This window comes from Hemicordylus capensis, chromosome 2 (assembly GCF_027244095.1).
Source record: "Hemicordylus capensis ecotype Gifberg chromosome 2, rHemCap1.1.pri, whole genome shotgun sequence".
Lineage (NCBI taxonomy): Eukaryota > Metazoa > Chordata > Lepidosauria > Squamata > Cordylidae > Hemicordylus > Hemicordylus capensis.
Genome location: NC_069658.1, coordinates 323,455,113 through 323,468,917, shown reverse-complemented (window position 1 = coordinate 323,468,917; position 13,805 = coordinate 323,455,113). Strand labels below are relative to the sequence as shown.

At 44.7% G+C, this 13,805-nt stretch overlaps 1 protein-coding gene across 2 annotated transcripts in view; it reads right to left on the bottom strand.

The window, feature by feature from the left end:
- DCAF1 (DDB1 and CUL4 associated factor 1) overlaps positions 1-13,805 on the bottom strand; it is a 92,715-nt gene that overhangs the window by 15,631 nt on the left and 63,279 nt on the right. Inside the window, exon 23 of one of the 2 annotated variants that reach the window (XM_053291112.1) lies at positions 9,570-10,214. The exons of the other annotated variant lie outside the window; for it this stretch is intronic. Coding sequence (XP_053147087.1) covers positions 10,155-10,214 — 60 coding nt within the window. The 3' untranslated portion in view covers positions 9,570-10,154. Of the gene's footprint in view, positions 1-9,569; positions 10,215-13,805 lie in introns of those variants that run through there. 2 annotated transcript variants of the gene reach the window in all.

Here is a 13,805-nt window from a genome sequence, read left to right as displayed (position 1 = left end):
TTAGGTAGACAGCATCCAGACTAGTCCTTGCATGAACCGAGAACATGCCAGGCACAGGGGGTTGTACTGGAAATGGAGGACTGGGGGGAAACCATCCCTCTCCCCTTGCATGAGTGGCATATCTTCCATTGGTGCAAAGACTGGTCGGGATGTTTCCTGCTATCTCTGTTTGCAGTATGTGTTCACTCATTTTTAGGTCTATGCTTATATCTCATGCAGAATGGAACCCAGGTTTGTAACTGAGCGTACAAAGTGAACTCTAGCCAAGCACAATTCCTCGCTAAATATTTGCAAACATATTTGTCACATACATGCTTAACATTTTAGCAGTATACTTAAAGATGTCTTAAGCGCACACCTCATTGATAGAGAACCAGAGGAACTGTGAAATGAAATCAAATAAGTTGTTAAGGACGAATGTGAAAAGACCTGCTAACCCCTGCTAACTTGGCAAAGATGCACCTTTTAATGTGGTGATTCTCTTTATTTAGCAGGGGGAGAGTAACTGGCCCTATCCACCCCCAGCACAGTACCTCCAGTGATTGTTGCTGGTGTCTATCTTATGTTTCTTTTTAGATTGTGAGCCCTTTGGGGAAAGGGATCTTATTGATTGATTGATTGCTCTGTGTAAACCGCCCTGAGCCATTTTTGGAAGGGCGGTATAGAAATCAATCAATCAATCAATCAATCAAAAGAGACTGCCAAAGACCAAGAAACAGAAGAAAGCAAAATGGATGTCAGAACAGACGGTGGAAATTGCCAAGAAGAGAGAAGCCAAAGCCAAGAAAGATAAAGACCTCAGGAAGGAACTTATTAGGGAATTTCAGAAACTTCTTAGAAGAGACAAGGAACAGTACTACAAAGACATCTGTAAAGACCTTGAGGATGGAAATAGACATGGGAAAACAAGGAATGTTTTCCAAAAGATCTCTGAACTCTGAGGGAGGTTCCAACCTCGAATTAGTATATTAAGGGATGCCAAAGGACAGATAGTAACTGATTCTAAGAAGATCAAACAGAGATGGAAGGATTATACTGAAGATCTGTACAGCAGGGATGTCAACACCCAAGATACTCTAGAAGATATTACCTATTTGCAAGAACCTCTAGTATGGGAAGATGAAGTTAGATCAGCACTCCGGTCATTACCAAGTTGGAAGACTACAGAAGAAGAAATAGTCAAGGCTCTAACCAAACTATGCCAGCAAATATGGAGAACAACACTGGGGCCAACAGATTGGAAGAGGTCAGTCTACATACCCATACCAAAGAATGGAGACTTAACAGATTGCGCAAACCATCGCACAATATCTTTAATTTCACATGCTAGCAAAATAATGCTCAGGATCATCCAACGCAGATTAGAGCCCTATGTGGAAAGGGAAATGCTGCATGTTCAAGCTGGTTTCAGAAAAGGCCGGGGAACAAGAGACATTTTTGCTGATGCACGCTGGATAATTGAGAAAGCCAAAGAATACCCCAAAAAAGTCAATGTGTGCTTTATTGACAACAGAAAAGCCTTCAATTGTGTGGACACTATCCTGGGACACCCATTTTCCTAAGGATATTCCACAACTTGACAGGGTCCACCTCACTGTTCTCATGAGAAACCTATACACAGGACAGAAAGCCACAGTGCAGACGGAACAGGGTGAAACAGACTGGTTCCAGATCGGCAAAGGGGTAAGACAAAGCTGTATACTTTCTCTCTCTTTATTCAATTTATGTGCCGAACATATACTGAGAGAAGCTGGATTGGAAGAAGATGAGCATGATTTTAAAGTTGGAGGAAGAAACATCAATAACCTGCGCTACGCTGACGACACCACTCTGATAGCTGAGAATGAGGACAATCTGCAAGCTCTAGTAATGAAAGTCAAGGAGCACAGTGAAAAAATGGGACTACAACTAAATGTCAAGAAGACTAAACTAATGACAATGGGTACAGCAACCAGCCTCAGAATTGACAATGAAGACATTGAAGGGGTGGATAGCTTCTGCCTTTTATGATCAACTGTCAACAGTAAAGGATCCAGCAGTCAAGAAATACACCGCAGACTAGCACTTGGTAGGGTAGCAATAAAGGCCTTGGAAAGGATATTTAGATGCTGTGACGTGTCTACACCTACAAATATTAGAATCGTATGGACAATAATTTTTCCCATGACACTCTATGTATGCAAAAGCTGGACTTTGAAAAAGCAAGCTAGAAAAAGCATCTATTCTCTAAAAAGTTCTCCAGCTTTCAAACTTTGGTGCTGGAGAAGACTTTTGAGGATACCATGAACAGCCAGGAAAACAAACAAATGGATCATAGGACAAATCAATCCAGAATTTTCACTTGAGGCACAAGTGACCAGGCTCAAACTATCATACTTCGGACACATTAGGCGAAGATCCAGCTCCCTTGAGAAGTCCATAATGCTGGGAAAAGTTGAAGGAAAGAGAAGAAGAGGACAACAAGCAGCAAGGTGGATGGACTCGATTACGACAACAATGAATGCACCACTGAGAGACCTCAAAGGCCAAGTTGAAGACAGATCATCCTGGAGAGACTCTATCTATGTGGTCACTAAGAGTCGACACCGACTTGACGGCACTTAATCAATCGATCGATCAAGTGTACACATAATGGATGTGTTAAATTAATTGCTCACCATGTGATTTTCCCTTCACTGAAACTATGCATGCATGTTAGAACATTTTAATATATGTGTATAAATCTAAAGAACACCACTTCTTAATTGTCCACCTGGTAAAAATGCCCTTGCCTATGAAATGTCATGCCATGCCAAATGTTTTAACTGCTTAACTGCCAAAAGATCCTTCTTTGTTTTTGCCCTTACACAGTAGCATGGCTATTCTTCTAAAAATTCAAAGTTTGTTGCTGGTGCTTCTAACAAAAGTTCTCCATATCCCATGTCTGGAGCACTGGATTGAACACAGTAGCCAACTAAAATTAAGTTTAAAAGCATCTATGGGCAAATTATAGATTTTTTTAAAAAAAAGTTAAAGCAAAGCACAAACATGTATTAGAAATCAGTCATCAGCCTCTAGAATTAGAAAAATATTTTGATTCCCATTTCTCACTGCATTTATTGCATAGTAATGTGAATGTACTAGACTGAAAAATTATAAATGTATTTAACTTTTGCCATCTTGTGTTAATTTTTTTTTGCTGTAAACCGCCTTGGGATTACTTTAACGAAAGGCGGTATATAAATTTAACAACAACAACTTTAAGTCCCAGTCCATTTTTGTGCTGACCAATGGCTGAGCATTAGTTTACTTCCCTTTCTTGAATCCAGGTTCTGCAATTATGGATTGCAACAGGCTCTCTGTTTGTGTGTAGGTCATACACAGTGAGGGGCACATCAACTGGTCCACTGGTTGCATCAGTGGTAGTAGTATTCTCCATCCACAGCCGCCTCCCAAAAAACCTCAGCCTTCCCTAGTTCTTATTTTTTAATCTATGCATGTGCATGTATATATCTATATAAAATTTACATATCTTGGTCCCTTAAATCAAAGGAGAGAAAGAAACATTGGACTTACTGTGAAGGGTTCTTTTTCACAGCCAAGGAGGTCATCCTCAAAGTAGTCTGGGTTGTGGACTGAGCATGCTCCAAGACAGGACCAATAAGAGAACTGAAGGCATGACTAGCCCCAAGCGTGGCAGGCGACCCAGCCCCAGTTCCGGGACTGACATGCTCTCATAGAACAGAAAGGATTAGTTCAGCATAGAACAGGCAGGAAAGTACAAAAAAGCCTACTAAGCTAAACAACCCTAGAAGTCTCCTCCACCCAGAAGAACACGCCACCCTGGACCAAACGAACCAAACGTATAGAAAAGGGAAACGAGCATCCTAGGGTGGGCCAGATGACCTCCTTGGCTGTGAAAAAGAACCCTTCACAGTAAGTCCCATGTTTCTTTTTCCACAGCCTGAGGAGGTCATCCTCAAAGTAGTCTGGTTTCTCAAGCAAGGGCGCACTAGCCGCGAAGGCAGTGGATGTGGCCGCACTCCGGGTCGATTGTGCAGTAATGCCCGAAGGTGGCTGGAGACTGAGGGACTCATAAGCTATGGAAATACAGGCTTTTTATCTACTAGGAGATTGTGGCCTTGGAGACCTTAGTTCCTAGGGGGATCTGCTAGAAGGATAAGAATAGAGAATCTGAACACCTAAATGGCCTAGTTCTACGTAAGTAGATACGGAGGACACGCTGCACGTCCAGCGAGTGCCACAATTTTTCTAGGATGGATCAGGGAAGGGCAGAAGGAGGGAAGAACAATGTCTTGCGACCAGTGAAAGGAAGAATCGATTTTAGGAAGGAAGGTAAGGTCTAGCTTCAGAATGACAGCATCGGATTGGAACATGCAGAATTCCTTCTGTGCTGACAGGGCTCCCAGTTCCGACATTCTGCAAGCAGAAGTGATGGCCACCAAGAAGAGGACCTTGAGCGAGAAATGACGGAGATCAATCTCTGACAGAGGTTTGAAGGGAGCCCTTGTGAGGGCATTGAGAACTTTATTAAGATCTATGGACAGCAGGAGGAGCCAAATTGGACGCTCCTCTAAGGAATCTGCGAAGATGGGGATGGAGTTCTAATGAAGACCCCAAGTGGAGGTGCTAAACTAAAGAGGGGGCCGATGTCTGGCGCTTCAAGGTGCTGGGTCGGAGACCCATGTCGAGACTAGACCAGAGGAAGGAAAGGACCTTGGGAATGCCCGCCGACAAAGGGGAGATAGGTTTCCTGCGCACCCACCTGGAAAAGGCCGCCCATGAGGTTTGGTAAATGCAGTTTGTAGAAGGCCTCCTGGAAGCCAGAATGGTTTCCAGGACTGAAGGTGAATAGCCTTTCTGAGCTAATAGTGCACACTCAATTTCCAGGAGGCTAGCTGGAGCCACTGCGGCTGTGAGTGCAGGAGGGGACCTTGAGCTAGAAGGTCCCGCCAAGAGGGCAGGTGCCATGGCTGGGCGACCGAGAGTTGGAGGAGATTTGCAGAACCACGGCCTCCGAGACCAGATGGTGCTATCATGATGAGCTCTGCTCTTTCGGTGCAAATCTTTCGAATAAGACAGCCGATCACTGCGGTGGGAAGAAAGACATACAGGAGGCCTGGCGGCCATGGTGAAGCCAAGGCATCCGTCGCTTCCGCACGAGGTGAGAGGAAGTGAGAGAAGAACCTAGGGAGGAGATGACTGAGCGGAGAAGCAAAGAGGTCCACCACTGGTTGACCGAATCGATGTACCACTTGGAGAAAGACTTCTCGGTGAAGAGACCATTCCGCCTGGTCTATTGTCTGGCGGCTGAGACAATCGACCCGGGTATTCGCCATGCCCTGAAGATGTTCCACCACTATGGATGTGAGGTATTGCTCTGCCCATAAGAAGATTCTGTCGGTCTCTGCCATGAGGATTCGAGATTGTGTGGCCCCCAGCGGTTGATATGTGACCTGGCGGTCACATTGTCCATGTGGACTAGGACGTCAGCACAGTGGATCATTGGAAGGAAATGGAGAAGAGCCAAGCGAATGGCCCAGAGCTCCAGCCAGTTGATATTATGTGTTGTTTCCTGAGGCATCCAGATGCCCTGTGCATACTGGCCATTGCAGTGAGCTCCCCAGCCCAAAAGGCTGGTGTCTGTGGTTATCAGCACCCAAGCCGGAGTAGTGAGAGGGGGAGACCTTTCAACATGGTGGATGACAACCACTACTGCAGGGACTGGCGGACCTTCGATGGTAAACAGACCTCCTTGTGGACATAGGCCATAATGTCCTCCTGAAAGGGGAGGAGGAACCACTGGGAGAGCCAGCATGCGCAGGGAGTGCACTCGAGGCAGGAGATCATCGACCCGAGCAGCTGGGCCAGCACCATCAAGTCCGCCGATGTCGCCTGTAAAAGAGGACGGATGAGGGCGTTCTGGTGGCAGAGAGATGGACGAGTGTCGAAGATGGCCCCCAGATCCTGAACAGTCTGCAACGGTGTGCTATACTGATTTCTGGGCTAGGGAAAACGAGGATGCTCAGATACAGCAAGTCATCCAGGTGCGATTATATGTGGATCCCGCTCCTCCGGAGGCTGGTGACCAGAGCCACCATGATCTTGGTGAATACCCTTGGGGCCGAGGACAGACCAAAGGGAAGGGGTCTGTATTGATAGTGGTATCTGTTGTAGCAAAACCTGAGAAATCGACGCTGAAAAGGGAGGATGGGTACATGGATATACACCTCAGATAGGTTGACAGAGACCAGGAAGTCCTAGGGTAGAAAGGAGCATTGGTCACTCACCATGAAGGCTTCTTCTGGCTGCCAGTGTTGAGGACATCTCACGTGGGTAATCCTCAACCACACGCTCCAGAGGCAGGACAATCAATTAAGCGAAGCCTTTAAAAGGCAGGGGAGAACGCTGTGCCATAAGTCAGTCGATGGTACGGGTTTGACGGCATTGATCTGAAGGAGGTGTTGAATGGCAAGACACATTTGCCGATGTTTGGCCAAGAGGATCTGGGAGAGATGATGACCTGGTCCGGAGGTTGTGCCAGGAAGTCTAAGGTGGAAGTCCAAGGGAAACAGTGGACAAGACCCAATGGTCCTGAGTTGTGGCTTCCCACTCTGGGGAGAAGGCAAGGAGCCTTCCCCCAACAGAGGGGTAGTCATTGCTTTCTAGCGGAGAGGTTACTGGAGGAAAGGATCGGGATGATCGTCCTCTAGCTGGTCCACCACCACGCTGTTGCCACTGGTTGCTCCAGGTGGGGTGACAAGAGAAGCCTTGGGTGTCTCTGGGCGAGGTGTGTCTTTGGGAACCTCTGAACGGTTGAAAGGACTGAGTACCGGCTCGAAAGGGCCGTCGAAAATCCTTACGAGTGGAAGACAAGGCTTTTTTCTTGTCCTTGGTCTCAAGAAATCGGGTCCAACACTTCACCAAAGAGCTGCGTACCTGTAAAGGGGTTAGCTGAAAGGTTAAGCCTAGACTGGGAATCCACATTCCAATGCTTCAACCAAAGGGAACGATGGACTGCAACCCCAGAGGCCATAGCACGAGCTGCCTGCTGGATACAATCCAAGCTAGAGTCCACCTTCAAAGCTGTAGCTTTGGCCAATTTGTTTAACCCCTGGCGCACTTTAGTGAGTTCGGGAGGGACCAGGGCAGCCAATTCCTTAACCCAAAGCATGGATGCCCTGGCAAAAATGGAATTAGTGGTTGCTGCTTTGATGACTGTGGTAGAAGCCGCATGGTTCTTACGGAGAAGCATGTCGATCCTCTGGAGATCTGTGTTGTTCGTCCCCTTCCTTAACTACCACTGAGGTGGACACCAATTGCCCCACCATAGGCACCGCCAGGAGGGAGATTACTTCTGGTGATAGGTTGTAGTGCTTTTTAGGGATTGGCTCAGGGACCTTGGATGAGGCGGGAGATGCCCATTCTGCTAGCATAACATCCTTGAACAAAGGAGGAAAAGAAACAGATACACATCATTTATAGCACGCCTAGTCTTAGATAACATAACCTCAAAATCTGAGGATGAAAAGAGGCAGGATGAAGATGGCAGCGGGTGAGCAGTATTCTCACCAGAGAGTTCTCCTTCCTCCTTCTCTGAGATGGATGCACCGTCCTCATTTCCACTCAATCCTTCCTCACGGTCTGAGGCAGGGTTGCGATGTTCCTCTGACAGTGGGCGAGCATCAGTGGGGACCACCCTGGAAGGAGGAAGGGCCCTGGATGGCATGGTAGGTAAGGCCTGGCCAGAGGGGGTGCTCTGTGGATGGGGGAAGCAGATGGGATAGAGGGCAGGCGCTGATGAACAGGGCGCTTCGGAGAGGGTGCTTTTTGAAGAGGAGGGGCCAGGTTAGCAGTAGCACCCCAACTGGGAACGCGGGCAGGGGCTCTGTGTTATCCAGCTCTGTCTCCAGTACCGGAGCCTGGTGAGGAGGAGGGCTAAGCGGCGAGACTTGCAGCAAGATCACCTCCTCCGGCGAGCGAAAAAGAGGGATCAAAGATGGAGGATGGAGCCGAGTGTCCTGGCCCAGCAGCTGCTCGGCATCCTCAGTGTGCGCATCTGGGAGGCGATGAGGTTCGCGTGCCTCACAGACTGCTTGTATGAGCAGCCACTCGCTCAGGTGGACTGCAGAGGCGGGCACCAAGCATGTTTTAGAGGATGAAGCGGCTCTGCTCTCTGCCTCCTTAGTGCTTCTCCTTTTTCGCCTTCTTGTGGTCCTTCTTGGGCAGTTTGGAGCCCGAGGCTGGAACAGCTGGCTGGGGTTGGGCGCAGTGTTCTGTGGGGGGCGGGGGGCAGGAGGGTCCATCTGCCCGACAGTCAAGGCGACTGCAGGGTTGGACCTATCCCGATGGTCAGAGAGGGGCCCTTCTGACAAGGAACCCTCTAAAGACACACCCACATGAGCGCACTCCATGGCAAAATGGACTGGGCAAAAACGAAAGTAAAAGGAAGCCCAAACAGCTGAATACCAAGGGGGGAAAACAATTTGGATAAAAAATTTAGAATAGAACACAACTTCTTTCCCACCCTTGCACAATGCTGAAAGGTGAGAAGAAGAAGAAGAAAATGAAAAAGGCTAGCCAACAAGCTCAAAGAGCAAAGGTTGCAGGAGCAACGGCACCAACCTGTTGTTGGGGCGAAGACAAAACTGGAACTGGGGCTGGGTTGCTTCCCACGCTCGGGGCTAGCCACACCTTCAGTTCTCTTATTGGTCCTGTCTTGGAGCATGCTCAGTCCACAACCCAGACTACTTTGAGGATGACCTCCTCGGGCTGTGGAAAATGAGTTTCTACTGATTGTCACATTTCTAACTTCATTATATCCCTTCTGAAAGTGTTCCCTTTGGCTCAACCGGTTTTGCCAAATCTTTAACTGCTCCCTCTGTGCAACTGTTTTTCCAATACTAGGCAATAAACTTGTTACTTCTGTGTATTTTTATCCCACTCTTACCCCAAATCCCTTCCATACTCTGAGGTTTTGTTTTGTCCATCTTTCTAGCACAGACTAAAGATACAAGAGTCCTAAACTGTAGTAAAACATAGTAGGCTGCAACGCATAGCGTAGTGGTTAGAGTGTTGGACTAGGACTGGGAAGACCCGAGTTTGAATCCCCATTCAAGCATGAAACTCACTGAGAGACTCAGGGCCAGTCATCTATCTCTCAGCCTAACCTACCTCACAGGGTTGTTATGAGGATAAAAATAACCATGTACACTGCTCTGAGCTCCTCGGAGGAAGAGTGGGATATAAGTGCTAAATAAGTAAATAAATAAATAAAAATGTTAGACAAGAGCACCAAAAGCAGAGCAGAGCAATATCTTATAAGGACCAATTAGAATATCACAAAGTTGTAAACAAGCTTGTTGCCTACTTTGTGATATTTTAGTTGGTCCTAATAAGGTGTTACTCTACTTTGGACTCTATAACAGACTCATTTATACTTGTGTTTACCTTTAAGGTTCCATTTTCATGTAGCTGCAAACTCCTCATGGATCATCCAAGACATGATACAAAACTCTGACTAAGCATATTTGCACACGGAAGGCAAGGTTCTTACCATAGGCTTCTGTGCAGACCCAGAAGATATGGATACACGGAATACACGTAACACAGCAAACAATTTGTCAAAGATGCCAAATTGGAGTGAAGAAATAAAACACAAGTTATTGCCATTCTACAGCTTTAGCCAGCTAAACAGTAACCACTTATCTACAGTAACTACAAATATGTCAATACCTCCCATAAATTACATTTCACATAGATTCTGTTGGGGTTCAGTACATAACAAAATACTGGGCTAACACAGAGATGATACTGTATCCTGGGTTCACACAGTGATCCTGAGCCTCAGGAGCATGTGCTCTCCTCTTTCCTGCCAGCACAAGAATTGGAAGAGTTCTGCTTACAGTTCTGGTTAGGAACAAGAGAGGATTGCATGTTAAGTCTGGCTTATTCTAACTAGAGTTCTGAAATAAGCCAGGATCTAAACTAGAGACTGAATCTGGCTCTGTGTTAGGAATGAACTGGCCCACTGCCTTGACTTTGTGCATTAGACAAGGTTGCTTTAATGTCAAGTGTTTATCTTTAAAATGCTATGAAAAGCACAAGTAATAAATCAGGGGCAACAGTTATATTTAAAGACTGTACAATTAATTTCAACTTATCTTAAATGCATTGGTTGTGCCTTCATAACAAGAGTTTGCTACATGGTAAATCTGTAGAGTTTAAACACAAAAGCTGTGAATTTCATGAATTACAGAGCGACACAAAGTAAGCCATAAAGAGCTGGGCCTCTGAGATTAATTAGTCTGGCCTTAATGCTTCATTGATTAGAAGAACTCTGATCGCTACATACAGATCCAGCATCCGCAATTTTGCATATCTGTGGTCAGGTAGTTGACATGCAACCTTGGCATACGTGGGGGGGGGAGCATTAAAAGGGGTTCAGTTCACGTATCCACGGTTTGGAAACAGCTGGAAATGACCTCGGAAGTCATTTCCAGATGCCATTTTGTCAAACAGAACCATTTTGTGGCTCTTTAAAAAAAAATTTTTTTTAAAAGAATTTGGACTTCTGGGGGGCACTATTGAATCACTGGAGGCCCACTGAACAAGGGTAGGGCACTTTATTTCACTATTTTTGACAGGTTTTTCTCTGTTTTAAACACAATTTTTTGCATCTCTGGGAACCTAACCCCCATGATCCCATAGACTTAGTAACTCTGTATTGTCTGTAATTGTGGAGTACGGAAACCTCACGAATACTGAGGTAGTCCTGTATAATAAATGTACAACTTTTGAAGGTGTTATACAGACTTCTTTTCAAAAAGGACAAGGATCAAGTGTTCAAACAAAGTCTTCATTTTCGAGAAAAACATTCCCTGACAGGTGACAAGCATCTTCACAGCTAAACAATTCCGAGTACAAGGGACCTAATAAAAGCCAAATATGATATATTTAACACAGTATACTAACTGCTCCAAGGATATCTATATCAGTGAACTGAGACAGTCTTTTATGACTGTGCATTGAACATGTTTATGGGCAACAGCCTGTTATATGGGAGCAAGGATGACCACCTGATCCCTATCCTAAAACGGAACTTAGACTAACCTGCAGTTTTCCATACCAAGTTGCTCAAATATTTGTATCTGCAATGCAATTTAGGATTAGCTTCTTTCCATTCTACCTAATGAAAAGACCTAAATAATATTTATAACCATGGAGTTGAATCAAATCTGAACCAGTATGATTATTTTCAGTGTAACCAAAATATAAAATATCTTGATTGCTCTGAACTGGAACCAAACCGCTAAATACAAAGTGGTAACTGGTTCAAAATATCAATAATATAATTGTAAGTTACTCTTTAAAAATCCTATTATATGTATTTGGCTTCCAAAACTTTTAAGTTCAAAACACAATTTTTAAAATGTCTTTTCTTAAATTAAATTTTCATCTAAATATGGTAGGCATCATAAAAAGAGTTTGACATTATTCTGTATAAAGTGTATCTCAGTCACTTCAAAGTGCCTAAGTTGGTTACTGAACCTCTTTTTAAAGTTAGAGTCTGAATCAAAAGACTATTGAACCTGAACAAGATCCAAATTTATAATTAATCGTTCACTTCCCGGTTTACAAGAGATGGGGCCAAACACCATCCTTTACAAAATACTGGCTGCTATAGAAAGTGAGCAGGATAGGCAACATTGGTGAGGCATTTTATTCCTATTACTACCTCAGCCCACGAAGCCTTAAGGCATGACAATGTTTTACTGTGCAGAAGCGACTTCTGGACAAAACTGGGATAAGCCAAATCAAACATCCCCTTTTGCCAGTAGGCCCTTTCTACCTTACCCTGTGAAGTCACTACATTGTACAAGTTGAGCAGGGCTGACAGGCAAGAGCAGCTTGAACTATGCTTGATCACCACAGTCTCCTTCACCTCGTCTACTATGGACAGTGGACAAACCACGATGGGGAAATCCTATGCCTAACAATGAGACAGAACACCATTCAGTTCTCCCAACTGTGGGGCCCTACAGAAAATAAGTCGTAATCATTCACCCAAAGCCAACTGATGGGGAAAGATAAAGGGTGCTTGAAGGTGCGGGTCTTTTCAAGAGACAGAAAGGAAGCAATGATCCCCACGGTGCATTTCTGCTAGTCCAGAGGTGAGCTAAAGGCTAGCAAGTCTAGCACCCATGGCATAGTCCAAAACCACTGTGTGTGGCGGGGTGGGAGACGTGCTCCACAGCATCTTTGTTTTGCAGTGTTCGGACTCTTCACCATGTCCAGTTGCTCTACAGAGCAAAACCAGTCATAGGTGAAGCTTTAGCAAGGCATGCCCTAGAGAAGCACTCTCTCTACACTGGCACTTGAAAAAAGCCATTCTTCATGATGGTTTATCTAGGCATTCTCTCTAGAGAGTCCTACAGAGAGGTTTAATAAGATATATATAGTCCATTGTATTCTTCAGACTTTTTATGCATTGGTCTGACATGGAGGGTTTCTTTGTTTTTGGTCTCTTAGCCCTGTGTGGTCCCCAGTTTAGAAAAGAGAAACACTGCTAGCAAAATGCAGGAACAACAACTAATATCTGATACAACTGTTGAGATGTAGAAACAAAATTTTTTAGTTTAACTAAATTGCCGAAACAAAAATTTAGTTTAACTAGACCTGAAGAATATTACACAGCAGAAGTAAGGAATAGCCAACATGTGAGATTGAAATTACAATAGTTCCTTTGATAGGCTATGTTCACTGAAGCCTAAGGGGAACAAAATTTACTACTGTTCCCATCACATACATAAACATTTTGATCAATTTGTATTTTTGGTTCAAACTCTCCAGCACTCCATGGTCCTTGCCCTACTGCTGTAAAAGTCAGAGGCTTCTACACATCTGGGAAGCTGAAATGCACACACACACCCCGCCCCTTTCTAGGCTTGACTACTCAGTGCATCTCTCAGAGTGTTTTGCATATTCTTCCTGTAACAAGCAGATGGATAGGTAAGATGACAGGTACTAAGACTTGACTGAGGAACCAATGATAAGAACCACTAGACCCTTCAATAGAGCTTGTATTTGCAGCATTAGCTTAAAGCTCTTCTCTCTACTCCTTGTGCAACAGCAGCTTCCGAAAACAATACAGAAGAAATTATTTTATGATGATGTCAAGCAAAGACAATTATTTTTTTATCTCAAGCCTGAAAAGCAGCATTGTGGGCATGTGTTACAATGGGCACGTACAAAAATGCATTGTGTGTTGACAGGCAAGGGGAAAAAACAAGATTTGATTTTTCCCAGTAAAATTCCTCCCTCTCCCCCCACCCCTCTGCCCCAATTAAATGATTTAGTGACACAAAGCCCAATAGAATATGTTGCACACAATCTAATATAAAACACAACCTGAACACCATGCAAAACAGTTATTCTAAAATAACCCAGAAAGCCAACAGGTTTCAACCCTATAATCTGCTGCCACCATTTTTTTGCCATGATAGCAGCTTTAACTTTTTTTCTTTTCTTTTTTTTACTGTAAGCACTGGTGGTATTTCTACTATGAGATACAGGCAAGAACAATTCAGCTACAGATCTTATAATACCTAGACTACAAAATTAATCTCACTTGGCACAAAATCTGGCGCCAACATACATTTAACAAGCTTAAATAGTAGTCGAGTACAGCTGTACTGTAGGCACCTAAGAGATAGTGGAAATAGTTTTCCTGGAAATAGTTTTCCAATACTGTAGACAGCAACAGAAAGAGTGTGAAACACTGAGCTCAGCCAAACACTAAAACA